The sequence below is a fragment of the Lethenteron reissneri genome, chromosome 6 (genome assembly GCF_015708825.2).
Source record: "Lethenteron reissneri isolate LAM-NWPU_2019-01 chromosome 6, ASM1570882v1, whole genome shotgun sequence".
NCBI lineage: Eukaryota > Metazoa > Chordata > Hyperoartia > Petromyzontiformes > Petromyzontidae > Lethenteron > Lethenteron reissneri.
In genome coordinates, this window is record NC_083784.1 from 8,852,198 (window position 1) to 8,879,071 (window position 26,874).

The 26,874-nt window shown below is 46.4% G+C and overlaps 2 protein-coding genes across 3 annotated transcripts in view; both read left to right on the forward strand.

Moving 5' to 3' along the window:
- LOC133354668 (zinc finger protein ZIC 5-like) overlaps window positions 1–20,058 on the forward strand; it is a 46,985-nt gene extending 26,927 nt beyond the window's left edge. The window contains exons 3-4 of one of the 2 annotated variants that reach the window (XM_061571704.1): window positions 17,873–18,267; window positions 19,890–20,058. In XM_061571704.1, coding sequence (XP_061427688.1) covers window positions 17,873–18,267; window positions 19,890–20,058 — 564 coding nt within the window. The remainder of the gene's footprint in view (window positions 1–17,872; window positions 18,268–19,889) is intronic. The other variant, XM_061571714.1, reaches the window with a different exon arrangement.
- Window positions 20,059–20,096: 38 nt separating this feature from the next.
- Window positions 20,097–26,874, forward strand: part of LOC133354658 (uncharacterized) — a 52,086-nt gene continuing 45,308 nt past the window's right edge. The window contains exons 1-2 of the mRNA XM_061571693.1: window positions 20,097–23,531; window positions 24,452–24,499. Of these exons, the coding sequence (XP_061427677.1) occupies window positions 20,097–23,531; window positions 24,452–24,499 (3,483 nt within the window). The remainder of the gene's footprint in view (window positions 23,532–24,451; window positions 24,500–26,874) is intronic.

Below are 26,874 nucleotides of genomic sequence, written 5' to 3' on the forward strand. Positions count from 1 at the left end.
CCAAGTCGAGTCTGAAGTCATCAAATTCATGACTCGAGTCCAAGTCACATGACTCGAGTCCATACCTCTGCCATACAGCGTGGACAAACATCTATTGGATCATCCCAAAACTTAAAAAAAAAAATTAAGACACTTTAAATTACCTTTATAAATGTTAATTGGTGACTCAACACTTATCCAAAGTAACGTTTGGGTTGGCTATCACAAATAACACTTCACATGATAGGTATTTTAGTAAACAACAATAAATAATACTAACCCAAAAAAACTGTATTCAATTATTAAGCCTACGTGTTAAACTGAACAACAACAAAGTCCGCAGGGGGAGGAAAACATTTTACAGGTCATAAAAATCACACTTTGGTGAAGCAGGCAATGCCATTGGCAACAGGGGCCTCTCATACCATTTACTTTGCTACATCCGAGCTCTCGGGCTTCATGGCATGGTCACTTTTATTTCATATCTTTCTGTTTGGAATGCTGCTGTGGTTTAATTGGTTAGCGCCCTGGACTTTAATCTCCAGGCACTGCCGTTTAAACAATGGGGCAAAGCATCTTAAATACCCCCCCACCCCCACCTCTGGCCACTCAGCCCTATAAATGGGTACCACCACAGGTAGTCATCCAAAGGGTACATGTGCGGGTGGGGTAAAGTATGGGTTACATCCACCTCTTGCAAGATGTCTGGTCAGCGTTAAAGAGGAGGCCAAATGTTCCGCAGAGAACAACTCCAAATATACATTAGGCGTCAGGGTTGGGATCGAACCCACGACCTAATGCATACCAGGCGAGGTAGTTAACATCTCGACACCCTGGTGCCCAGGGTAACTGGCCAATAGCTCACTGGTTACCTCTAAAGGGGCTCTCTATAGCTCCCTTTAGTGGAGGTCCTTCTACTAACAATGGCATGAGCAAGCGGTTGCAGGGCTGCCCCTTAACCCTTTCATTTGTAGGCAGTATAGAATAGCCTGACCACCCTAGAGCATTGTGATTAACCAGAAACAACAACATGCTCTGCCCCAAATTCTTCAAATTGCTCCTGAAGTACCATTGTGGTCCAAAAAACACGCATCTTTTTCAGCTGTCAATCATTTTTATTTTGGTACCTCGTGTTTGAAAATTAGCATCCCTATTAAAAGTGTGGAGTAGTAATCAGTACATAACTACAGTGCAGACGAATATCAAATCTGTGCATACAGCCAAGTATCCTGGTTAATTTAGTAGATCAGCAACTGTTTTATAATTGGTATTGTTTAGAGGCAGGATTTATCATAAATTCAAAGCAATCTGGCTTATGCCAGTGCTTAGCGCCACATACGTTGCTTTGAGCACTTTTATGATACCAACATCATTTAAGATGAGAATCAAATATGTGTATCCGTCTTCATTGACCCATCAAAAGCCTTTTGACACATTAGATCATCCAATTGTTATCTCAAGACTGAAATACTGGCATTTTCAACTATTTTTAATTTTACCAGGTAAGGCCCACTGAGCTATGTAACTCTTTTTCAGAAGCGACCTGGCCACAAATGAATAGTCCAACGAAGTGGCTTATCGTGTTTCTAAATGTGGAGGGAAAAACCCGAGGACGCGGAGAAAAATCCATGCCACCACGGGAGAACATGCAAAATCCATATATACAACAGGCATCGGGGTCGGGATCGAACCCATGGCCTCCTGCATATCAGGCTAGGCAGATAGCATCTCGCCACCGTGGTGCCCATATCACTTATGAGACAGTAGTGTGATGTTCACATTACCTGGAGGGAAAAAACCAGTGTGTAAACATCATAATTCATCAAACTGATAACCGATTTATTTTAAAAGTTCCTTTAAGGGTCAGTACATGGTCTGCTTTTATTTCAACCACATAATTGACACCCCCACAAATTAATATTAGTCACATCCTCCCCCCCCCCCCCCCCCAGTGTTTTATCTTAGCTATGCCGTCGGTGTCATTTCGTAAGACAAAGTATGCAGTCGGATCTCCCGCCACGGCAGTGCAAACGTACACATTACAGAATGGCCAAGGCAAGGGGATGTCAAAAAGCTGCCGTTGAGATCCTTCCAAAGTATACTGGGGGCCAGACGGTAGGGGGCAGCACTTTCCCATCAGTCAAAATCTAATAATACATATTTATTCTGAGAGATGGAATTCAGATACAATTGATGCAGATCCATGTTTGATGTGATTGTATTTTTGTGCGGTCATTGGTGACCCAGCTGAGGCCAGCAACTCGCTACGCTTGAGGACCAACTTAGAACTGTTTGGGGATCTCGTATAATTAACATGTGTTCCCTCTCAATCAGTCTTCTATGATGAACTACAGTATATATATTTTTTTGCTTTGAACATTTGAGCTCAAATGCTTTTGACTGTTCTTACCCAGCTAGTCCATATATTGTCCGTGTTTGCTTCGTGTTAAACTTACACCTGATATTAATTTATTTTATTTCTTTATAAAAATCTAGTGTAGCTGTTCCATTTTTCGAATTGGTTTTCTTACATGTTTTTTTAAATAACTTCTAAATATGTATTTAGGCCATGAACGTGGATAACTGCATTAATTTCCAATGAGTAAAATGTATTTCCATACTCTGCAAGGCTGGGTATGATTGCCTGTATTTCATATTCATTCATATTTTCCATATTCTGATTGATGGGTTGTATGCAATTGATGGTAGAAAACGCTTTCCTCAAACAGGGATGCTCATGAGGTTGGTTAGCTTCGAAAGTTTGTGTTATTTTGCTTGTAATAATCTTCGTGAACAATTGATATCCATGCAAAAAAAAGCAAATGGGTCTTTTAATTGCTAGGTAAGTTTTTCACCATTATTGAGGAACAATTCAATGATTGAGGAATTTGATTTACTTGTAAACATAAATATCTCTGCCAAATTAGTTTCAACAACTGGTCCTGCTTCTTTGGTGATGTCCACAGTTGTGCCATCTGATGCATGAGCTCTCTCTTCTTTCGTGCTTTGAAGGGCAGGGATTACTTCTTTAAATGTGACATTTGGAACCTCCGCTTCATGGTTTTGAATCCTGGTATATACAATTAAATTGATGTGGAATAACATAATTTAATTTATGTTAAGATTTTGTCTCTTATCGTGCGTTTAGGTTACATATTTCTCCGGAAGGTAACCCTTTCTGAATTGCTAGTAATCAACCTGCTTTTTGCTGCTTACAAGTCCCTATGCAGTAGACATGCAATGAGAGATGGAGCAATGAGCTCACGTTACAAGAGCTAGATTAATTGCTGAATTATTTATTTTACCAGGTAAGGCCCACTGTGTATAGCTCTTTTTCTGAAGCGACCAAAAATGATAGCTTAACGAAGTGGCTTATACTCTTTGGTTCTTTCAGGAAAGTCACGTAGGTGGAAAAATAATAGATCACGATGCGATGATTAGATCGCGACACAAGCAATCGTCATCAGATGTTGCGATCGAAACGTCGTGATCTATTCCTGCAGTCACGAAAGCTTCCAATCAAGATTGAAGTCGCTTATGTGTAAATGTATATCAGCAGCCAAATACTCGAAACGCGTGATTCTAAATGTGGAGGGAAAAACCGGAGGACCCGGAGAAAAATTAACGCGACCGTAGGGAGAACGTGCGAACTCGAAATATATAACAGGCGTCGGGAGTTAGGATCGCACCCATGACCTCCTGTATACCAGGCGAGGTAGATAACATCTCGCCACCATTATGAGACTGTGACGGAATGGAAATGACCTCCGTCAACCAGTGGACAGATCGTGGCCAATGATGATCGTCACCACGGTGAATTGGTTTGTTTTAATCGCTCTAATATGAGGGTTAATATACGGGATATCTTGAGTTGAATTTTCTTATCGAAAATTTATTTTGTGTTCTCATGTTTCGCTATGCAGCCCAGGTCTCTTTTGCAACAACAACAAAAATATACCTTTAGTCCCAATGGGCTCTCACCTGGTTGAAATAAGGATCTGAATTATTTTTATACTTTGCAAACCTAGGAGAAGGCACAAGGTTCAGAAACATACCAATTGCCTCTCAACAACACAATGGCAATACATTTCGATTTAAAGCTTTCGTGACTGCAGGGATTCATCTTCTTGGTTTTTTTCGGTAAAGTCACGTAGAAGGGAAGTAATAAAATAATAAAAATAAAACATAATAAAACAATTCTCACGACGTTTCGGCCACAACGCAAGCAGCCGTCCTCAGGTGAAAACCAGGTCCGTCGAGGCGACAGAGTCTGAATGAAACAGCACACGGGCTTAGAGCATATATATAAGCTGGGCGCATTGACAAAGGAATTTGCATATCAACAGGAATTTAGCATATTTATGGGAAATGCAGGAATGTAATTAGTACTGCATATGCATGTGCATTATGCAGGATTAACAGCATCAAAGGGAGCTGCAGTTACACATACCAGTTAATGATATAATTGCTCGAGTAGATGTAGCTCTCAAGGGCTTGAGTCACATCGCTGCAGACGTAGCAAGATCTGAAATCTCTGTAACCCTCAAAAACGCTAAGATGCCAGCTAGCAACATTAGCAAAGATGAGCGTTTTGAATTAGCTCAATTAAAAAAGAGGGATGACATTGTCATCCTCTCAGCCGACAAAGGCAATGCCACTGTCATCATGGACAAAATAGAATACAACAACAAAATTCAAGAACTACTCAACGATGGCAGCTATACAAAAATAAAAAGAGACCCCACCAACAGCCTCGTCTCCAAAACCAACAACATCATTTCTGCTTCAACCGCATTAATTTATCAGACCAAACAGTTCTCGTTGAAACCTTCTGCAGCCAGGCCACCAAGATTGTACGGCTTGCCAAAGATACATAAAGAAGATACACCTCTTCGTCCCATTGTCTCTACTATCAACTCCCCCACTTACAAACTGGCTCGTTTTTTGTCCGAAATCCTACGGCCTTTCACTGGAAAAACCACCTCTGCAGTACTAAACTCTACTGACCTGGTATCGACAATCAAGGGGATTGCCCTGTCCCCAGACGACCTGCTTGTCAGTTTTGATGTGGTTTCCTTGTTCACCAAGGTGCCTGTGCCTGACACCATCGCAATCATTGAAGACTTGGTTCATCAAGGACTGAATGCTGGGGTACCCCCCCTGGTGAGACACTGCTTAACCAATACATACTTCACCTGGAATGGAACCTTCTACAAGCAAATTGAGGGCACCCCAATGGGCTCCCCCCTATCTCCGGTTGTAGCCAACATCTTCATGGAGAAATTTGAGACGGACGCCATCCAGACTGCCACTCTACGCCCGACCTTATGGAAGAGGTACGTAGACGACACTTTTGTCATCTGGCCACATGGCCGGCCTGCTCTAGACCAATTTCTCGACCACATCAATTCCATACACCCAGCCATCAGATTCACCATGGAAGTCGAAAATGATGGCAAGCTACCCTTTTTGGATGTCCTAATCAAAAGGAGACCTGATGGTTCAATGAGCCACTCTGTCTACAGGAAAGCCACCCACACGGATGCTTATCTAAAACCGGATTCCCACCACCATCCATCCCAGAAGAATGCCCTCATCAAGACTCTATATCATAGAGCCCAATGCATCTCCGACCATGAACACATTTCCAGTGAACTCAAACACGTACGCCAAGCTCTTAAGGCTAATGGTTACTCCGACTACACAATCCGCAAAGCCATCACTCCAACCATCAAGAAGGATCCTGTTGAGGAGCCTTTCAAGACCATCACCTTACCCTACATTGCTGGGGTCACAAAAAAGATCTCCAAAATCCTGATTAAACACAAGATCCAGGTCCGATTCAACACAGTACATAAAATCCGTGATCTGGTCCCGTCTGTAAAAGATGTGGTTCCAGACATACAGTACCCTGGCGTCTACAAACTAAGTTTCCTCTGTGGTAGCAGTTACATTGGAGAAACCAAACGACATGTCTCGGACCGCATCCGTGAACATAAGGCAGACCTGAAACACGGTAGGACAAACACCTCAGCCGTGGCAGATCACTGTTACAATTCAGCGGGCTCACATGACATTGACTTCTCCAAGACAGAGGTTCTCTGCAAGCCATCTGGCTATCATGAGAGATTCGTTCATGAGGCGATCCACATATACAAACACAGAGACAATTTCAACCGAGAAGATGGATTCTGGCTTAGCAATCATTGGAAGGACGTAATAAACCATTTCGGATCTTAACTGATTGTGTTCACGTTAACGGTGACTTTCAGACCGCGTTCCACTCACTGGCATGGTGCAGTGTGCAGAGTAATGTATGGTGTCGTAATTGTACAGTAAACATATAGCAGTATGATACACATTAGGGTGGGTAGAATAATACATAGTGTTATATTAAAATGGATAAGGCAGCAACTGCAGCAGCAGCAGCAAGTGCAGCAGCAGCAGCAAGTGCAGCAGCAGCAGCAACTGCAGCAGCAGCAGCAACTGCAACAGCAGCAGAAACTGCAGCAGCAGCAGCAACTGCTGCAGCAGCTGTAACTGCAGCTCCCTTTGATGCTGTTAATCCTGCATAATGCATATGCAGTACTAATTACATTCCTGCATTTCCCATAAATATGCTAAATTCCTGTTGATATGCAAATTCCTTTGTCAATGCGCCCAGCTTATATATATGCTCTAAGCCCGTGTGCTGTTTCATTCAGACTCTGTCGCCTCGACGGACCTGGTTTTCACCTGAGGACGGCTGCTTGCGTTGTGGCCGAAACGTCGTGAGAATTGTTTTATTATGTTTTATTTTTATTATTTTATTACTTCCCTTCTACGTGACTTTACCGAAAAAACCAAGAAAATGGCAATACATTGAACCTGGATCAACTGGAGTATAGTACAGTCCACCAACACCATCACTCCCTACAAAAACAAAGGCGCACTTATACGATATGCATGGTATGTAATGTACTCTGACATTGAAATGCTTTCAGTAATATTACGAATACATTTATTTTATGACGCGAAACATTTATTGCCTTTGGGGCGTTCAGATACAAATTTACGGCAGGGATAATTTGAACTCGCATTTAGCACTGGAGGCTGTTAGTGAATTAATTCTGTCGCGGCTAAATATTTACAGTTTCCTACTTACGGTAATTTATTTTATAATCGTAAACATAATCATCAGTCATGCTCTATCCACTGCTGGGTAAAGGTCTTCCCCATGACATCATCATCACTCACAGTGTCATGATGCCCCAGGACATTGAACTCGTCATGGTGGAGAGATGGTAACTACCTCACCTCGTATACAGGAGGTCGTGGTTTCGATCCTTTTCCTTATGCCTGTATATTTGGAGTTTGCATGTCCCTCTCCCTGTGGTCGCGTAGATTTTTCTCCGAGTCCTCGGATTTTCCCCTCCACATTTAGAATCGACATACATTTAGAGTATTAGGCTGCTATAAATTTCCAAATGATTAAAGGTCACTTCCTTGAACTATCATTTGTGATAGCATGGTCGCTTCTGTAAAAGAGCTACACAGCTCAGTGGGCTTTACCTGGTAAAATAAAAATAGTTTTAGTTTAACGCCTTCACACGCACCTGTTTCATACCTTCATCTCGACGGCGGTTGCTCTCTCAGACGTTTCATATCTTTTGGCTGCCATTCCATCAACAAACACCTCCAATTAGCACAGTTGGCTACGTGCGGTGCGAAAGAAGTTCAACATACGTTCCTTTTTAGCAGTGTGACCACCCGTGATATTTGGATCATTCCTGTGCCTCTTTGTCACCAGCCTGCACAAAAGCAACATGATGAAGTGTGGTTAAACAATCCCTGATTGACATTGCATGGGGGTGGTGTTCTGACAGCAATAGGTTGACTAAAGGGCTGTAATTTGGTCATTGTAAATTACACCACACATTCAGTACTACTGTAGCTATAGTATTGCAAGTAATTTGCCATATGACCAGACTGTAATGGAAGGATGCACTTGAAGATCTGAATAGTAATTCGATCACAATAGTTACGGTCATGCCTTGAAGAACGTAATACATATTATTGAATTTGACTTAATGTGTGTTCGGTACGGTATTATTATTATTTTTTGGCCGGGTGGCGTGTTGCTTCGAGTGCGTGGCTCGTAATAAAAACAGGCCCCCAGTTCCAATATCATGTTGGCATTGACTCAGCCTTCCATTCCTCCAGGGTCAATGCACTGAGCACTCCTTTTGTGGGAAGTCAAAAGTGGTTGTCAATACGGAACAGACTCTCCGCCTATGTAAAAATGTAGAATATTTCGTCCACCACTCAGAACTGCAAACAGGTGATGAACTTGAGAAACTACTTTTTTGACTTGATATCAGATATGCTGCTGTGCCGAGATGTGAACTCGCTCCCCAGGTATGAAGGAGGTTGTGGGTTCGATCCCGACCCTGACGCATGCTGTATATTTGGAGTTTGCATGTCTCTCACCCCGTGCTCTCGTCCATTTTCTCCCGCTCCTCCGGTTTTTCCCTCCACATTTAGAAATGTGCGTTTAGAGCATTTGACTGCTATACATTTCCACATGATGATGATAAGCCACTTCATTGAGCTGTCATTTGTGGTTGCCAGGTCGCTTCTGAAGAAGAGCTATATAGTTCAGCGGGCCTTACCTGCTAAAATCAAAGATAGTAATAATTTGTCAGGAATGTTAATCGTTTTAAATTAAGTAAAAGGTTTAATATGAATGACAACAGGACGTTATTATGATCACTGAGATGAGAGGCAGCTCTTGATGTCTTGGTCGACTGTCCTTCGGTTTTGCCTCTTAAACCATTACCCCCCGCCCCCCTCGTGAGGTTCAACACAGATACATGTGGTTGGTACGGGTAACATCTGTGGTCCAGGTGTTTCATAACAGTTGCCGTTTTCTGCAAACTGGCATTCCCAGTTATGTAAACAAGAGCCATTAAAATGTCACAGCGTTTGTTCAAATTGTGCAACACCTCTGGCCAAAACTATTTAATAACATGGCGGTATAGTGTTATGTAAAAAAAACGTTTATGTGTGCGTGTCATTGTGTGCACGTACAATCGTTTGCTTGAGTACAATTGTATATTGCGCAAATTGAATTTAATATTTAGATGTTTGGCGTTAGTCACTGTGTACCCAACACACCTGTGGTGGAGCATTAGGGCTGCGGTTAATGCAACCGTGCTATGCATCCGACGACCTGAGTTCGATTCTCAGCCATGGATAACATCAGTGGCGAATTGATAGCTTAACTGGTCCAAAGTAAACTGGTGCTGACCAGCGAGGTGAAGTATGGTTAAGCAACCCCCCGTGAGCGACACTACGTCGGAAGAGATTACTTCAGCGCTGGCTGTAAATTCTGAGAATATTATTGTTCACACTTCCGCAAAAAGCTGCTGTTATTTGAGAAGGTACCGGTGAAGAGGTTCATACAAACATCAATGATTGATATGACCAGATTACCCTCAATGTGCCTGATCTCATCAGATTGTGGAAGCTAAGCAGTCATGAGTCTGGTTAGTACTTGGATGAAAGATTCTTTGGGCATAACAGGCATTGCAGGCTTGGACTGTTAGATCAATGGAAGATAGCAGAAAGGCCATGGATTCCTGAATCCATTTGTATGGAGCTTTCAGGTTACCCCCCTCATATGCATGTGATTCTCCAGGCACTCCAATTTCGTCCAACAAGCCAAACACTTTCGCACCTCCAATTAGTACGCTTGGCGATGTACGGTGCAAAAGAAGTCCAACATACGTACAAAAGACAAAGATCCCCGTATAGCCTTAACAGACTGTTAGGGCAAGTGCTGTTAGCAAGTATTTATGAAGGGGTGGGTGGCCAGCACCACGTCCGACCATCTTTGTATCCTTAGTGGTGATGATTTTGCACAGAGTATTAGGAACTCATTTGAGGCTGAGTAAACCTACGGGAGGCCCAGGACCGGTTCAGATAATCGTTACTGGTGTTGGCCGTGAATGGGAATGGAACCCAGATCGCATACATACTCATTTAATGGAATCGACCAAATATCCCAATGCAGGATCTTACTTAAAACGAAGCATTGTGTCTCAGTGTGGCTTTGCTGAATAAAAGGAATCCTCATTATTATTATGAATGTGAGATAATTGATGTTTCCATGGGAAATATCATTGGTAGCGGAGTGATATCTGAACCAATCCTGGGCCCTCACCCGCAACCCATTCACCAACCTTCCTGGGGAAGTATGGTCAAACAACAACTTCCCTTCGCCACTAAGTGGTGGTGACGTGCCAGGCTATGTGCACTTTAAGGCCATGTGAAGTATTGAACACCCGCTGGCAGGAGGTCACGGGACGGACCCCTGGTGCCATGGGCTGACTGACTGAGGTGAACAGCCGATGTACCACCAGTGCCTCCCCTACTGTGCCAACTTTCTGCGTTTTAGCCACCCGGCACTCACCCTGATTTAAAAGTGGCTTTTTAATAATCTATTGTAGGCTGGTTCACTTCGTTCCTACCAGTATTAGTTATATGTCAGCAACTTTCTGCTCATCTGAGCCACATACCAAAACCTGCACATGACCGAGGAGCCACGATACTTGTGTTGAGCGGGTCACTTCGCTCGCGCTGATTGACGGTGTAGTTTTTTAAATTGAGAAATCTGCAGGAGTATTCCGGCAGTACTCATGTCGAGATGTTAACCACCTCGCCTGGTTTGCAAGAGGTCGTGGGTTCCATCCGGACCCTGACGCCTGCATATTTGGAGGTTTGCATATCTCTTTCTCCCCGTGTTCATGTAGATTTTTCTCAAGGTCCCACGGTTTAGAGTATTTGGCTGCTGCCATAAATTTCCAAATGGTGATAAGCCACTTCGTTGAGCTATTATTTGTGATAGCCAGGTCGCTTCTGAAAAAGAGTTACAGTATGTAGATGTGAAGTTTTCGTGACTGCAGGGATCCATATTCTTTGGTTCTTTCGGTAAAGTCACGTCGGTATAAAATGAAATATTTTTTTTAAAAATAAAATTATTTACCGAAAGAACCAAAGAGTAAGAGTTATATAGCTCAGTGGGTGTTGCCTGGTAAAATAAGAAAAACATAGTTTGATAGCTTAGTTTTGTCTGCTGCCATGGGAAAGTGTTACGAGGCTGCTCCTGCTTCCGCAATTTTTTTCCCCCTGTTTCAAATAAGGTTATATTGAACAGTAAAAAAACACTGTATCTGTATAACAATCGAGCCGCACTTGAGCTATCCAGGAGCTGCACTGAGCTCGCGAGCCGTGGTTGGGCCACCCGTTGTCCGTGTGCCACGGTGAGACGCGCGAATGGGGTTTCATCTTTCTCCCCTCGCATAGTGTTATGCTGCACAGGAAACACTGCAGCGTTAGAGAGGTACCAGTGTGTTCAAGGTAATATCAGAGGACACCCTGTAACACGATAGTATGTGGCTCTGCACTTTGGAGCCAAATGAATAATGCACGCTGTGTATTATCAGCGATATGTGTGATTCGTCTTTAAAATGGTCGTGCATTTCCTGCTCTTGTTGTTTGTCATCCAATGGTGGTTATTTACCGGAAATATTTTTTTTTACTTTTAAATGTGTTGGCACCGGTGCGCTATTTCGTTTTACTTTGTCACAGGGCTCATTTTAAAACGTCTCGTGCCTGACCATATTATGACTCATTCTGGCTCGGTCTCTCTCAAATTCATTTACGTAATACTGTCCTTTAGTCTGGCAAAAATTGCTCTTCTCAATGCTAAAATCGTATACCCTTTCTTTGTAAAACATTTTGATAACAACAATGTAAAGCTAAATGTTTAGTTACCAGAGCATGTTTGGACACAGTGCGAGCGTAACTTTGACGTTTAATGCTGTGGACCTTACCAGACTCTCGAAGCCCTTTTTGTATCCCCTTCTTGTTGACGCACGCAGAGAAAGACGCTTAAAGCCACAAAGTGGTGTTTAACAAACCTGCCCTAACGCGTTTCAGTCGGGTGTGATTTACTGCTGCACATCGTTGGGTTTTGCAGCCCTAGCAAAGGGATTCTTCCTTTTATTGGATTTGACCAGCCATGTGCATCGCATTCTTTGTCATATACCTTTAGGCCATCATTGCCGATTTAACTATTTGTTTTCCACCATTTTTTTAAAATAAATCCCTCTTTAACTTTAGTTTATTTTGTATGCGGTAATAGTAATGATAATAATGATTCCATTTATCCAGAAAAGCCACACTCTCAAGCCAATGTTTCAGTCGGATTCCAACAATGGGATGTACCAGCCATCCCCTTGGTCATATCACAGCCCACGCCTGTAACATCTGGTATTCCCCCGCAAAATTATCATAGAAGTACTAACCGGCCTCAACTCTGCTTGGCCCATGACGAAATCGGAACATTTGAAATAATAATTTAAATGTATAAAGCGCCCTTAACCACTCGTTCTCAGGGCACTATGCATTGCGAGGCGAAAATAGTTAACAATAACCAAGTGGAGAAGTAGTGAGAAAGGCGGTTTAAAATACCTGAAGAGAGAGCCACATTTTTAGTCGAGATTTGAAGATTTGTAGCGTCTCGGAAGTCCTGACCTCGAAGGGGCAGGAGTTGCAGAGTTTAGCTTCTGCTGAGATTGGGCACATTCGGGGTGATTTTTGTCATACTTATCCCAGGTGTTCCTTGCGAAAGGGACCCATTGTCTCATTGGGCTTTCATCTGATAGATTCACGATTACTGACCGGCTAGCTGAAGTAGTATACACCTCTACACAGGACAAGACTTCAACGATAGGATTTCTAAAGCCCATAAGATTACATATTGAGTGTGTGAACGTAAAGTCCTACAGAAGCATCTGTAAATGTATGTACCGTATGTTGAACTTCTTTCGAACCATACATAGTCAACGTGCTAATCGTAGGTGCTGGGGAAGGACAACAAACTAAACACAAAAAGCAGTTCTAAATAAGTTAGTTGTTAATCTGGATGATTCAAAAGTGCATAACTCCAGTGGCTTGCTCATATCGGACGGAAGAGCGTTCCAGACGGTCGCAGAAGCGCATCTGAATGCGGGCGATACGGTGACCGTCTCTGTTCAATGCGAAGCTAAAAGCCAAGTGGAGACACAATATAGTCGATTAAAATGTAAGGTAAGAGGGGCAGTCGTGCAATTGCTGGATCACACCACTGCCGGCAGAATGGCCTCGGCTAGAGAGAGCTTTAGTGAGCCCCACTAGAAGCTATCTGGCCTACTCTTCCACGCCAGCCAGATGTCTTGGAAGAGGCACGAGTACCCAGACTCTGCCCCACTACACACGGCCTGCCGACCATCTGTGTTGAACCCATTTATACCGCTAATCATTACGCCATGCAAGGCAGCGTCCCTGACAGTCAACGCCTGAAAGTGATTTGCGACAGCGATTTGTCTCGGTCACTGTGACTGCACAGGTGACAAGCGACACCCTTTTTAGCGAAGATGTTCTGATAACCTGTTGGACCGCACACACAACCATTGCTGTGTTGATGCTGTAAATGTCACGGGGCTTTTGCAAAACTCACCTTTGCCTGGGGAATCGCAAACAGTTGACTACTTTACAAACTATTCTTTGGTTCTTTCGGTAAAGTCACGTAGAAAGAGAAACTAATGAATTAAACAATAGCATACGAAGTTTCGGTTGCAACACAAGCAATCATCATCGGGTACAAATGAAAGCGAAAACAAAACTTGGTTGATTACGTTCTTTCAAAGATTGCTACACTTAAAAGAGAGATTAAACACAGAACCGGAGACAACGCCTCTGTGTTTCTCTTTGGGCCTATGTGTTTGTTTTTCTCTGTGTGTCTCTGTGTTGTCTCTCTCTGCTTACGTGTCTGTCTATGTGTCTCCGGTTCTGTGTTTAATCTCTCTCTTAAATTTAGCAATCTTTACAAGAACGTAATCAACCAGGTAGGGTGTTGACTGTTATGTTAGCCAACTATCTGTGTTGTATTGCATTACATTTCTAAGTTTACTAAGTTTTGTTTTCTCTTTCATTTGTACCCGATGATGATTGCTTGTGTTGCAATCGAACCGTCGTATGCTATTATTAGTAAGGTATAGTGGCTCATGTCCATAATCCAACAGTTAGGGTTAGTAGTTCATGCACAAGATGAAGTCTTCATGTGTGTCACTAGCCATCGGGCAAAGATTGTCACCGCATCGCGCACTTTCAGATGCGCTGATGTGGCCATCTGGAACGCTCTTCCTTCGGATATTAAGGAAGCCACCGGAGCCATGCATTTTGAAATCTAGAACGAAAAGTCATTTCTTGAGAAGTGCTTTTTGTGTTTAATTTGTTTCCTTTCGCCTGCACCTCCGATTAGCACGGTTGGCTACGTACGGTGCGAAAGAAGTTCAACATACACACCGAACAATGTGTTTTTCAGGGAATTGAGGTAGTGCCATTTGTGGGCACCACAGCAAATGATTATCTGAGCTCTGAGGAGGCCACGTGTCTGCAATCGAGCATTGTGGAGGCAGCGAGGGTTTGGTGGGTCGCACAGCAGTTGTGAAACTGCCTTTCACGTGGGCGTCGAGGTGCCTTGCCCTGGCTTGCGAAGAGAAGGCAGCACAGCAAGCGGACTCATCTCCCACCTTATTCCATCTGTATAGGGAGAGCGTTGCCCCGTCATGTGCGTGGGTTTTCTGCGGGTGCTCCGGTCTCCCCCCCCCCCCCCCCCCACATGTATATACGTACTCATGAAATGGCTGAAATAGAGAAGAACCCGATGCAGGACCCTCCTGACAAATACACCTCGGACTCGGCGTGCCTGTCCTCGGTAAAATGAAACATGATTATTACATGCTTGTGCATTTTCCAAGCAGTCTTCAGCCTTAGACAGTCATTGCCAGGGAATTAGCTGAACATTCAAAGCAAAACTATTCTTATTCTTTCCAAATGCACAAATTACTGTATTAGTCACACCGAAGCTTAGTCATGGGCGAACCCGTATTAGTCGTACCAATTCTCAAAAAAAATTGCATCCAGTCTTCGTAAAGAACGTTCATAAATAAAGTGGGGTGTTTATTTTTTTACGATTACGGTTCTTTGTCCAGTGGGGCAATTCACGGTGTGTGTAAACCTGTCGGTGAACTTTACCACTTGAGCTGAATGATGTTTTGTCAAAACACCAGAGTGCTGCGGTTGCATAACACGGGACTTCTCGTGTGCCCTCTTGGAAGCTGATCATTGAAAGGTTCCTCTCTGCTCTGAGGGCTCAGCAAAGCACACAGATTGCTGAGCCCGAAACTAAGCAGCTTAGGGCCTACTGCCTGTGGCACATTCCTTACCCCCCCCCCCCCCCCCCCCCAATAAATAATTAAAGCACACGGGATGCCCGATAATAAACCACCCACAAATGTCAAGCGAAAATTATAGGTTTCTTCGAATTGTTTAAGACCTTTGCAAACTATATTAATGTCGGGTGTTGTTAACGTTTACGGTGAGATGTCGTGAGTATTCAAACATGCTTGTTCGGCCTTAACTTGATTTTGTTATAAAATTTACGGTTATTGCTTTGGCTTCATTCCAAAGAAAGCTCTTGGATAAAGCAACGTGAGTGGATGAACCACCACGTAGAAATTAATCTCTCACAGTTGCTCTTCATTGGCCATTACAAAACCATCATTCATAAAACTCAACTATGCCCGCAGAATGAAACAAACACTCCGCGTTTCCCTTTCCCGCTCGCTGTGATGCAACTGCTGCTGAATTGCTGATGCTGTTTGCGTAGTTTATTGGTTTTTAGAAGGCATTAAAGGTTGGGTTTATTTCACCACCTTTTCAAACGTTCTTAATTTCCCGACTTTTCATGAATACGATGTTTCGTTGTGCGTACGTTGAACTTCTGTCGCGCTGCACGCAGCCAGCCGCGCTAAACGGAAGTGCGGTTGGCTACGTAGCATGAATGAACGAAAAACAAATAACAATAAAAAATCAAATTATTACTTTTATTATTTCAATGAAGATAATCTCAAGTGTCGAAAGGTAGCTGGCTGGCTTTGGGGTGCAAGCACTGAGCTTTGTACTGCTGCTGTTATCTTGGGGTTTTGTTCTAGGTTTTAATTACAGCCGCTTGTGATTAAATCATATTCTCGAGTGCAGCAAGGTGATTATTGGTCTCGGCCTTGTCGTCAAATGCCTGTGGAAAATAAATATCATTTTTAAACCTTTTTTTTCGCTTAAGTTGGAAAAAACATTTTATCTCTAAGAATTACAATCACTCTTTTTTACTTTGACTGCCATGTAATGAACAGGACAAGCGGAAACAATGCAGTTTCTCCCGAGTGAGCATAGGACGTCGATAAAAAGCGATTTCAAAAGTTGTTCTGTGATATCGCCTTCTGCGGGCCGTTGCCCGACATTGGCTGTGTGCAAGGGTTGCGCGTGGACACTTCGTCCCATGACGTGACCCCGACGGCGGAATCAGAACAGAAGGAGTTTGTTTTTGCTTAACACATTGGCAAGTAAGTGCGCAGTTAGTAATGATGAGAACAGGCACTGTGGTGCAGGAGTAAAAATCCAATCTTTGTTTAATGTCATCTGCCACTCCTGTCTGTCTCCTTGCCTCTGGCTTTAAGCATTTTAGGTTCCAACAGCCAATAACGTCTTAATGTACGTACATATATATGTGCATGTCAGTGGGCGTTTGTTAAAAATATGGGGGAGCGATGCGTCGTGGTTGGCACGCAGCGCTACGGTCCGGGCAATCCGCGGTCCAAATACCGCTTACGGCCAAAATGAGTAGCGGCGAACATATGCACCTGTCCTGGGCCTCTCCTAGGTCAGCTCAGCCTTAGATGCATACCTAGTACAATCTGACAGTGTTGGGAAGACAAATGCGGCCGGCTATGGTACTGGCCATAAGCCCACCCCCTTTGTGTGCTGTGCCCAGCCTCCACGAATGCTCTCCAATGGCACTTTCCCCGACAGCCTGTTTACACTATTACCAGGGGGTCTTTGTAATTTTAACATTCTCGGGGGAGTGGAGGCATTTCCTTTAACCTGCTTGCCATACTGCACCTCCCCATTGCACCGCAAGGCAGGTGTGTCATTCACACAGTAGACACGTCGCCACGTGATCAACGGACCCCTTATCCAAGCCGCTGCATTCGTGCAGGGAGCTCGTGAATGACGACGTTACGTTTTTGACTCCTGCCCGGTGTACCTCACATCTGCCAGTGGGTGCATCTGCCTGTCCACGTGTGCTTGTAGGCACCAAGCGTATCGGTCCACGTGTGTATCTGCCCATGCGTGTATCTCTCCATACGTGTGTCTGTCCATGTGGGGAACGGGAGCGCAGCGCTTAGTGCGCTGCGCTACAAACTCGGCGACCCGAGTTCGATTCCCGCTCATGGTCAACACAGGTGACGATTATCCGAACCGGTCCTGGGCCTTCCCTAGGTCGACTCGGCCTCAAATGAGTGCAATGTGTAAGCATTGCCACTAGGGAGACAAAGGTGCTTTACCCAACAGTCTGTTAAAGGTTATACGGGGGATCTTTGTCTTTGTATCTGTCCATGCTTATTGTCCACACATGTGCATCTTCATGTACACGCATCTGCGCGCGCGTCAAATGTTCGTCACTCCCGTGTTTGCGTCACTCCACGTTTTGTGCGCTTGTTTGTCCCCGTGCGTGCCCATTGTCTGTCCCTGTGCGTGCCCATTGTCTCTCCTTGTGCGTGCCCATTGTCTCTCCTTGTGCGTGCCCATTGTCTCTCCTTGTGCGTGCCCATTGTTTGTCCCTGTGCGTGCCCATTGTCTCTCCTTGTGCGTGCCCATTGTTTGTCCTTGTGCGTGCATGTTGTCTGCCCCTGTGCGTGCGCGTCTGTCTATCCCCGTGCGTGCATTTCGTCTGTCTGTGGTGCAGCTGTACAGGAGCTCGCTGCAGGTCGGAGAAGCGGCGCGAGGCTCCGGCGACGACATGGACACCTCTCCGTCCCCGCAACTGTCTTCAAATGCCACTGCTACTGCCGGCGGCGGTGGCGGCGGCGGCAGCGGTAACGACAGCGACGGGGGCACACGGCGGAAACCCTCGACCGCGGCCCGGGCTCCCAGGAGCCCCCAGGATCCCCGAGGGCCGCGGAGCCCGCAGAGCCCACAAAGCCCGCAGAGCCCACGGAGCGGTCCGGAGAAAACCTTCGGACAGTTTCGCTCGTCGGCCTTCATAGACAAGGCTGGAAGGGGCAGCACGAGGTCAGACGAGGCACAGCTTTCACACGGCGAAGACGAGGAGGCTTTTGTCAGTCAGAGAACCGTATACTTGTAAGCAAGCAATGCACACGACGTACGTACTGTGCGAGGGGAAACCGGTCTTACGTTACTGGATCCTGTTGTGCTAATTTCTTATTAACCCTGTTTGAGTCTCACTAATTGAGGGCCCATCTCTGTGGAAAGGGCAGTTGATTGGTGTTAACAGATTCTCATTAAACCAACAATTGCGACATCCTGCAATGTTTTGGTGGAATCGATATTGTTTTCTGCTGTCTGCTGCGCATTTGAAAATCGGTGAATGCGCATTCTTGTCTGATTCGCGAATCCGTGGGCGGCTGTTTCAAAAGTTGGCGCTGGCGCCACCTCGGCATTTCCCCATTCACTGATCCGATCACATTGTTAATGTCAAAGTTGTCGGTGGATGGCTCGCAATATGTTTGCGAGTTAATCCGTGCCACTTTGCGCGCATTCCTACCATGGGGATGTGGAATTTCTGTCACTGGCGGGGTGCTGTAAACTGGAAATGAGCACTGCTCCATTCTCATTGGAGTGGAAAGTTTTCTTCGAATTTCATGCCACAGTTCCAGACTTTTGAAACAGCTTTTTTTTTATAATGTTTAACTAATATTCCACTAATAATTCATGATAACTATGTGTGTGCAGTTATTGTTCATCTCAACTTGAAATCCGAACTCGATAATTGAAGGTTTTCAATGGGATGCGTCGTGTCTCTTTGTGACTCTGTGCGTACTGAAACCGGCGTGTCTGAATGATTACCTCTGCAGCTCTGATACCGATTGTGGGCACATCGATGTATAACAAAAGCATGTGTCACCGACCGATTTAACACATTATTTGGTGATGTTGCTGCTGCTGCTGCTGCGTTGGCAGTGATGCACAATTAACAACAACAATAAAACTCAACACATTCGTGCTGAAATAATTTCGGTGACATTTCGGACAGTGGCCCATCTTCACAACAAACGTGTCCCATGATGAAAGGCCGATGCCCCAAAACGTCCACCTATTATATATTTATTCTTTTAAAGCAAACGGCGTTGTGGACGAATGTGTTGACTTTCTTTGTTGTTGCTTTCACTAATAATTGTCATGCAGTTTTTCTTTTGTATTCTTACACAACGACACGTGACTGCGTCTCCAAACGCATGTTTCCCGAAGCTACTCTATCTCCAAAATAGTCTTACGGGGGGAATTCTCGCCCTTTTAACTGCTTGGCAGATTATAACGATGGTACTTAAAGAGTTCATCATTTTCCTATTACCTAAACGTCACTCTTACTCATCGAGAGGAATGGTGGTTAACCCACTGTGCTCTTAATCCAGTGATCTGAAGTCAATACCTGGCCACTTGCAAACATCGGTGGTGTGATATTCGAACTAGTCCTGGGCACTTGCTTCCATCAATTCGTACCGACCAGTGTGGTGGTCGATTAACAAAAGACTGCAAAGTATTATTTATGGGAGTAGTCTGCCCTCTTATAATTTGGATTGTAACTGTAGTGTCCATTGGCACACACAAATTATATGCAAACATCAATTGGCCAAACTTGACAAAGCAGCACCCCCTTGAAAATTAGTCTTGAATGAATGCGATCCTGGCTAAATATGTGAAAGTGGCTGTATCATCGGTGACCGATTTTATTTCATTTGCAGGAAACCCACCGTAAACCTCTTAATCCACCTGCCAAGGTGGCCAGGTCGGCCACATCCACCGAGGCCGCGAAGCAAGCGCGAAATGACACGGAGGAGGAACACAAGACGGAGAAGACGGAGAAGACGATCAGGCTGGTCAGGCCTCAGAAAGACCGACCCTCTCCTTTAAAATCTACGGAAACGGGTCGGCAGGCTGCGACGACAGGCATGGGCCCGAGCCGTGCGCGAGGAGGAGAGGAGCCCATGGAGGGTGTCGAGGATGCGGGTGGTGAACCCCGAGCACCCAGCGCAGCGTCGAGGATGAAGGACGTTCCAATGGAAGGGCCAGAAACGGGCCCCCGGGGCGGCTCGGTGTCGTACGCCACGTACCAGGGCGCCGCGAAGCTGAAGAAGAGGCCTCGGCCCAACTCCAAGTTTTTCGACGACAGTGGGGCGGAATCCGCTTCGGCCAGCGAGGCGAACAACTCGGAGGAGGCGTCCCAGTCGGACGCCGCGAGGAGTGCGAACGGAGCGGAGAGGAGCAAGGTGCTGAGGAAGACCCCGGGGAGGCTGCCCAGGGTAAATGGCAAGGAGGACGGAGAGGCCGTCCGCTCTCTCAAGGCCAAGGTGACGCTGGCCGCATCCGAGCAAGGGACTGCGGGGCAGGCGGCCGACGGCCAGGGACAAGGGAATCATCCCAAGGAGGTGGTGATTGAGGAAACGGAAATTGTGACAATCGAGGAGATCGTGACACCCAAGGACAAAGTGGGCTCCGGCTTGTCGACAATTTTTGACAATGAGAATTCTCAGTCCGTGAAAACGCAGATTTCGCAGCACACCAAGACCAAGAAGACAGTGGTGGTTCAGGGCAATCGGACATCTCAGGTGACTTCGTCAAAGGGCAGCTCACCTCCGTCGAGTCCGAAAGAGAAAGATTCTGACGCCGCGAGTGGTGTGGGCAAGGCGAGAATAAACGTGCGGGACCGTAGGTCTAACCCATTCACGGGCAGTGACATTAACTCCAGGGCGTCACCAAAAGCCACCGAGGAAGCGAGTCAACGAAGCCCGGTTATCTCTAGAAAAATGCCGACGTCAAAGCCCGCGGAAGCCAAACCCATTTCGAAACAGGACAAAGTCCTCTCCGGTGATTCGGAGACCAAACCCGAGGGCGGGCTGAATTCCACGCATGAGAAAGCGTGCAACATGCCAGAGGAATGCGCCGATCAGAAAGCAGCGCCCGGTGTGGCAGAGTCAGACGCTACGGAGGGGGCAACGCAAACTCCAGCGAGCGGCGGCCGTCAGCTCACCGGTCGTGGCGATGACATGGGCGCCTCCCTGCCCATTCAGGGTGGCGCAAAGAATGGGGGAGAGGACCCGGCGCCTGATCCCGCGGCACCCGAGGGCGAAGGGAATGTTGCGGGCGTCTTGCGCGAGCAGGATAATCGAGCGGAGCTGCCAGCACCGGATCGCGAGCGCGTGGGCGAGAGCTCCGCCGTGCCTCCAGGGTCTGAGAGTTCGGTGAAGAAACCCCGAACGGTTGGGGAGGGTGTCTCTTACGCCGCCGCCGCCACCACCACCACCACCACCACCGTCTCAGGTTCGGACACGCCGCGTTTGGGCGTGCCTGTTAACGCAAACAAAAATGTTGATCGGTCGTCGGCAGCGAATCAATTAAGAGACGGGGAGATACCTGAAGCGGCGGCAGCAGTAGCAGCAGGCGAAGTCTGTGCAGCGGCTGCCGAGAAGGAAGCAAAAATGGACGTAATAATTGTAAAGGACCTTTGCAGTAAAACCGGTTCTGGTACAGAAGTCATCTCGAGCATCCTGGATATTAACAAGGTCGCGACAGTTGAGCAAACACAAAGCCTCTTGAAAGCCAGCGCTGCTGCTGAACCATCACAGGATATTAATTCAGTCAAAGTAGACATTCCCACACAAGCCACACAGACTGGTGAGCCTGCAGCACCAAGCATGCCTCTGCTCTCAGATACCAGCAGCAGCAGAAATGGAACTCACGCTAAAGTCCAAGGAGAACCTTCACGACAGCATGTTGAGGCAGGTCCCATGGATGCCGAGCAAGCTGCGAGTGCATCGCTAGGAAATCCTTCGTCGGGAGTGGAGGAAAAAGCACCGCAGCCATTGCAGTCCCCGGATATGGGCAGCACAGAGAGCTCGACCTTCACAAAACCTGGAACGCAGTTTGAAAATATTACTGATGGACAACAGCAACAACAGCAGCAGCAACTTCAGCAGCAGCAACTGCAGCAACCGCAGCAACCGCAGCAACAGCAGCAACCACAGCAACAGCAGCAACAGCAGCAACAGCAGCAGCAGGCTGTCATCAACGTAGGCACTACGGAACACGTCGAGGTCAGTGCAAGTAACCACGCGTTACCTGATGGAGGAGGCGCCGGTGAAACTACAGCCGATGGGGCGCCCTTGGTACCACAGAGCGCGGACGACGCCACCGTCCCGATCGAGCCGACAGGTTTTCAGTGTTACCTGCCGAGGCCTTCGCCGATGGAGATGTGCACCGAGGTGGAGGTGATCGAGAACATGTTCCAGGACGGGACGGCAGCGCCAGACGCAGCGGACAACGGGGGGCGGCCCTCCCGGCAAAACCCGGCATTTGAGCAGTTTTCTCTGCTCTCGCCCATTAAGGAGGAGGACTTGGAGGAGGAGGGGGGTGACGAAGAGTCGGCCGGGGCCGCCAGAAGGCAGAAGTATTTCCCCCCGGGGGACGTAGCCCTCGCGAGCAGGAGCCCAAAGTTGTCGCCGCTAGCGAGCGGATTCGGCGAAAGTAAAGCCGCTTCCGGAGTCGCCGAGGAGGACGGGGGTGGGGGAAGGACGAGCGAGCGTCCGCAGCCGCTGGAAGACCAGCAAAATGTGAACCTTTGGTCCTTGAAGAGCGGCACCAAGTCCGAGCTGCCTTCGGTCGACTTCCAAAAGACAAAGACGATGAACTTCTTGAAGGAGCAGATCAAAAACCGCAGCTTGAAGTCCATGGTGGGCCACCAGAGCCTGCACAACGGTTTCGGCAAGGACAAAGCGGGGCAGCTCAATGAGGAAGGTGAGGGCAAAGGTGAAAGTGGCGCCCCGGGCCCGTCCCCCCACAACAAATTCTCGAACTTCTACAAGCAGTCCTCGCTCTCGCTGAAAGGCTTCGACGCCGGCGGTCTGGAACCGCGCAGCCCGGTGCAAACGTCGGAACCCGCGGACGTCTGGCCAAGCCCAAGACTTCCCGGCGCCAGGGCGGCGCACGAGGGAGCGGATGCGACGAGGGTGACATCTCCCAGAGGTGCGTTTGCCCCTGGCGCGTCTGCGCTTTCTCAGCTCGGAGACATTGGCACAGTCGGCAACGACGGTGGCGGCGTGCCCGCGCTGCCACCACCGCTGAGCGGCTACGCTTCGGCTGCTGTCCAGAGTTTCGAAGGGAGCAGGCAGCAGCAGCAGCAGCCGGGCTCACACGGGGCTGCCCTGGAGCTTGCGTCTCCCTTGAGGGATATGACCTCCGCAGCCGCTCTCGGGCGCAAAGGATCCGGGGGCAGCGACCTCCTGCAAGAAGCCTTGCCGGGTCCCGAGCAACTGCTGGCGTTCGGCAGCTTCCCCGACCAACCGCAGCCCGGCATGTTCCCGCAGGGCCCCACCAACGGAGCTCCCCAAGTGAGTTTGTCCTTCCTTGTTTAAAATCCCACCGTGCACCTGCAGAGCTGCACCTTTAACTTCATGCGCGCGGTCGCAGCGCAAAGGTTGAGTGAGGATTCCTGAGCTTTTGTTTGCATTGCCGTTTCGTTTTTTTTAACAGTTGTCAGTGTCAAGTATGTTTATTGAGAATACACAGATATAGATTTGTTTTTACCATTTGTGTGCTTTGTCTTTACCACTTGACACGTTTGATTGCTGTTGTATTTTCAGATGTACGAAACTGTGAATGTCGAAGTGAAACAATGTCGGCATGGGCAATTGTTTTTTGTGTGTGTGTCAGCCTCTTGTGCATCGCGCGTTGCTGTTTGAAGCAATGGCAAGCAATTGTCACGAAATCAGCAGTGCATCGTAACAAACCAAAAATATCCACAGTAATAACAGTCGTACAATTAGCACGTTCGATTACTTTTGCGTTCTTCGATGTACAAACCACCTGCAAAGTTGAGGCGATCGAAACACACATCGGTTAATGACAATGAGTTATTCGTGTGAGCGAACACATGATGTGTTATGCTTTTCACGTAGAGTCTCCTTGTGAACGCTGCAGCTAGTGGCAAGACAAAAGTTTGCTCGTGTGATTCTTTTTCCTTTTTTGGCTCTGAGACGCGTACGTGACCTACAAACAAATGTCGCAGAGGAACTGTAATTTACTGCCGTTGCCTGACTCCTCGATTGTATTTCATTGCATCCTATTTAAAAACACAATAGGCTGCAGCATGCTCTGCTTGGGTTGCTGTATGGATTTTTTTGCAAAGTCGGATTGTGAGGAGCGGCAGCCGCTTGGGGGGCCTTCATCCAGCAGTGTATTGATCATGGCTAATAATGATGATGATGATGCAGCTCTGTAGCAATTTTAGCATTTGTGATCTCTCATGCAGGATCCGGCAATGGAAGGAGAAAGACACGTGAACCCAAGGCCGGGCAAGGTAAGAATGGAGCGTCGCTTTTACGCTGCAACGTTACTGCCGTTGTCGTTTGCCCAAGAAAATCCTCATTGAGTCTCAAGACTATAATTGCAAGGAGGGTCCTGCATGGGATTGCTTAGCCATTAACATTTAAACATTTGGCACGTGGGAGGAAAATGGAGTATCCGGAGATACCCCCGTGGGTACGAGCGATTAATGATAATCAGGACTCTCATTCGGATAGATGCAAGAATGAATCGCTTATCCCAACTCACCACTATAGTTTGTAGATGGCGATTTGCTGCTTGTCAACAAAAAACCCCGTGAGAACAGTTCAGCGCGGTCCAGGAATACCAACATGTATTAATTAAATCAATTACCATAAATAACCGCTTACAGCCAAGAACAGTCGCTGACCCCTGTGATTTGTGACTTCGTCTTGAAAGATGAGGTGGTGGGAAAATAACAAGAGATTCGAGAAGACTACAATTTGTGGCCAATTAACGTTTTAATAATAGAGGTGGCTGGGAGGATCAAGGGCTTGATGCCCGTGTCGACAAGCAGGGCTAGTCATGCTGAGATCTCGTGTTCTGATTCCTTCACTTGTGATCGAACCGGGTTCTCGTGAGTTTGATGGTCTCAGTCCGGCTACCTACCAGGTGACTACACCGACGTTTTCATTGCACACTGATGATGACTTATCGGCACAAGTGCCCCCCCCCCCCTCCCTCTGAAAATGGCCAAACGTTCTTGTAATAATGTAGCTAATCGCACCTCCGATTTGCACGGTTGGCTACGTACGGTGCGGAAGAAATGCAACATGTGTGTGGTGAGCATGCAGCAAATCATTATCTCGAGAGAAACGAAGGGCTGACACTGCCTCATGTTGAGTGATAGAGGCCTGATGCACCAACAATTTCATACTTGCTATGTGATGTCACTGGAGTAAAACGTAACGTTTTGCCGATCTTTGGAAATTGTCGATCTTGTTTGCAGAGCAGGCTTATGTGTGGTGAATACTTAGATATGATACTGCCTGGGAATCCCAAGTGCTGTGGGCTTGGGCTGCGAGGGGGGGCTACCATAGCAATGGGTGACTGAATCTATTTGTGTGTCGCTTTGAGTGTTACGCCCCTCGCAATGGAATTATTTTTGTGATGCTGCGTTGGCAGTGATGCAAAGGCACAAATAACAAACAAACAAAAACTCTATACATTTTTAAACGACGCTGCATGAGAAGGAAAACATATCATAGGCAATGATTTTTGGAAATGGCCCATTTTCATAGCACGTCCTTTGCTATCTGTTATGCAGAAGAGTCATTAATGCCCGTAACGTCGCCTCTTAAATATTTTTTCCTTTAAATGCCACACTGGTTTTGACGAAATTTTTCTGAGTTTTTGTTGTTATTTATCCCCTCATTGTGTGGGTGTTTGTTACAAACTCATGATTCCTCCCACATGCCAGACCCTCCTATATTGAAGAGATTTGTCAAACATCTCCAATGCAGGAGCCCTCCTGACAGAATCGTCTTTGTGGCTCAGTGACCCTTTCAGAAGTAAATAAAACACGTTGTATTTCCGACATGTTTATGTACCTTCGTGACGTGACTACAATCACACGTTTGGAATATAATTGGTGAGAACATCTCCACAACATGCATACGAATCAGTTAAGGAATTAACTGTCCAGGATTGGTCTCAATCATTATTTACTGTACCTGCCTTTAAAAGCTATTATAATTATTCATAGAGATATAAGCGTATAGAAAATCACTACCAAACCTGTATGTGAAATACCTGAAAATAATGAGCTGAAAATGTAATTGCAGTAATTCCCTCGTTATGCACGAACTTGCTATCCGCGAATTTGGCTATCCGAAAATCGCATCTGGAACTCTGCACGACTGCATTGAGAGAGAGAGAAAGAAAAGCAAATGAGATGGAGTGGTGAGGGGGCGTAAAGTGATGGTAGATTAACTCTTGAAATAAAAGTTTGGTTTTCGTTGGCCAGTATCACCCGCGAAATGTGCTATTCGCAAGCATCTCCAGAATGTATCCCACGCGAATAACGAGAAAATACTGTGATGTGTGCTTAAAAACGACACTTTCACCATCAGTTCTGTATCTCCACATAAAAAGTTGAATGTGTTTTAGTCCAATCAGCCTATTGGCCTCACAGGCTGATGTTAACAATGGACGTTGGTTTATATAAGTGAACTTCGGACCAGCTTTACCCTTCTGGGGCTCATCAGCACACGTGTAAAACATATACTGCCGGTTTATAAGGTGGTGTTGGAAAAGAGCACTCTTGTAGGGACCATGAACTATTGGTGCAAGAAACAAAACTAAAGTAAGTTTTGAGAATACTTAAGCTTTGTGCAATGCACTGTAAAT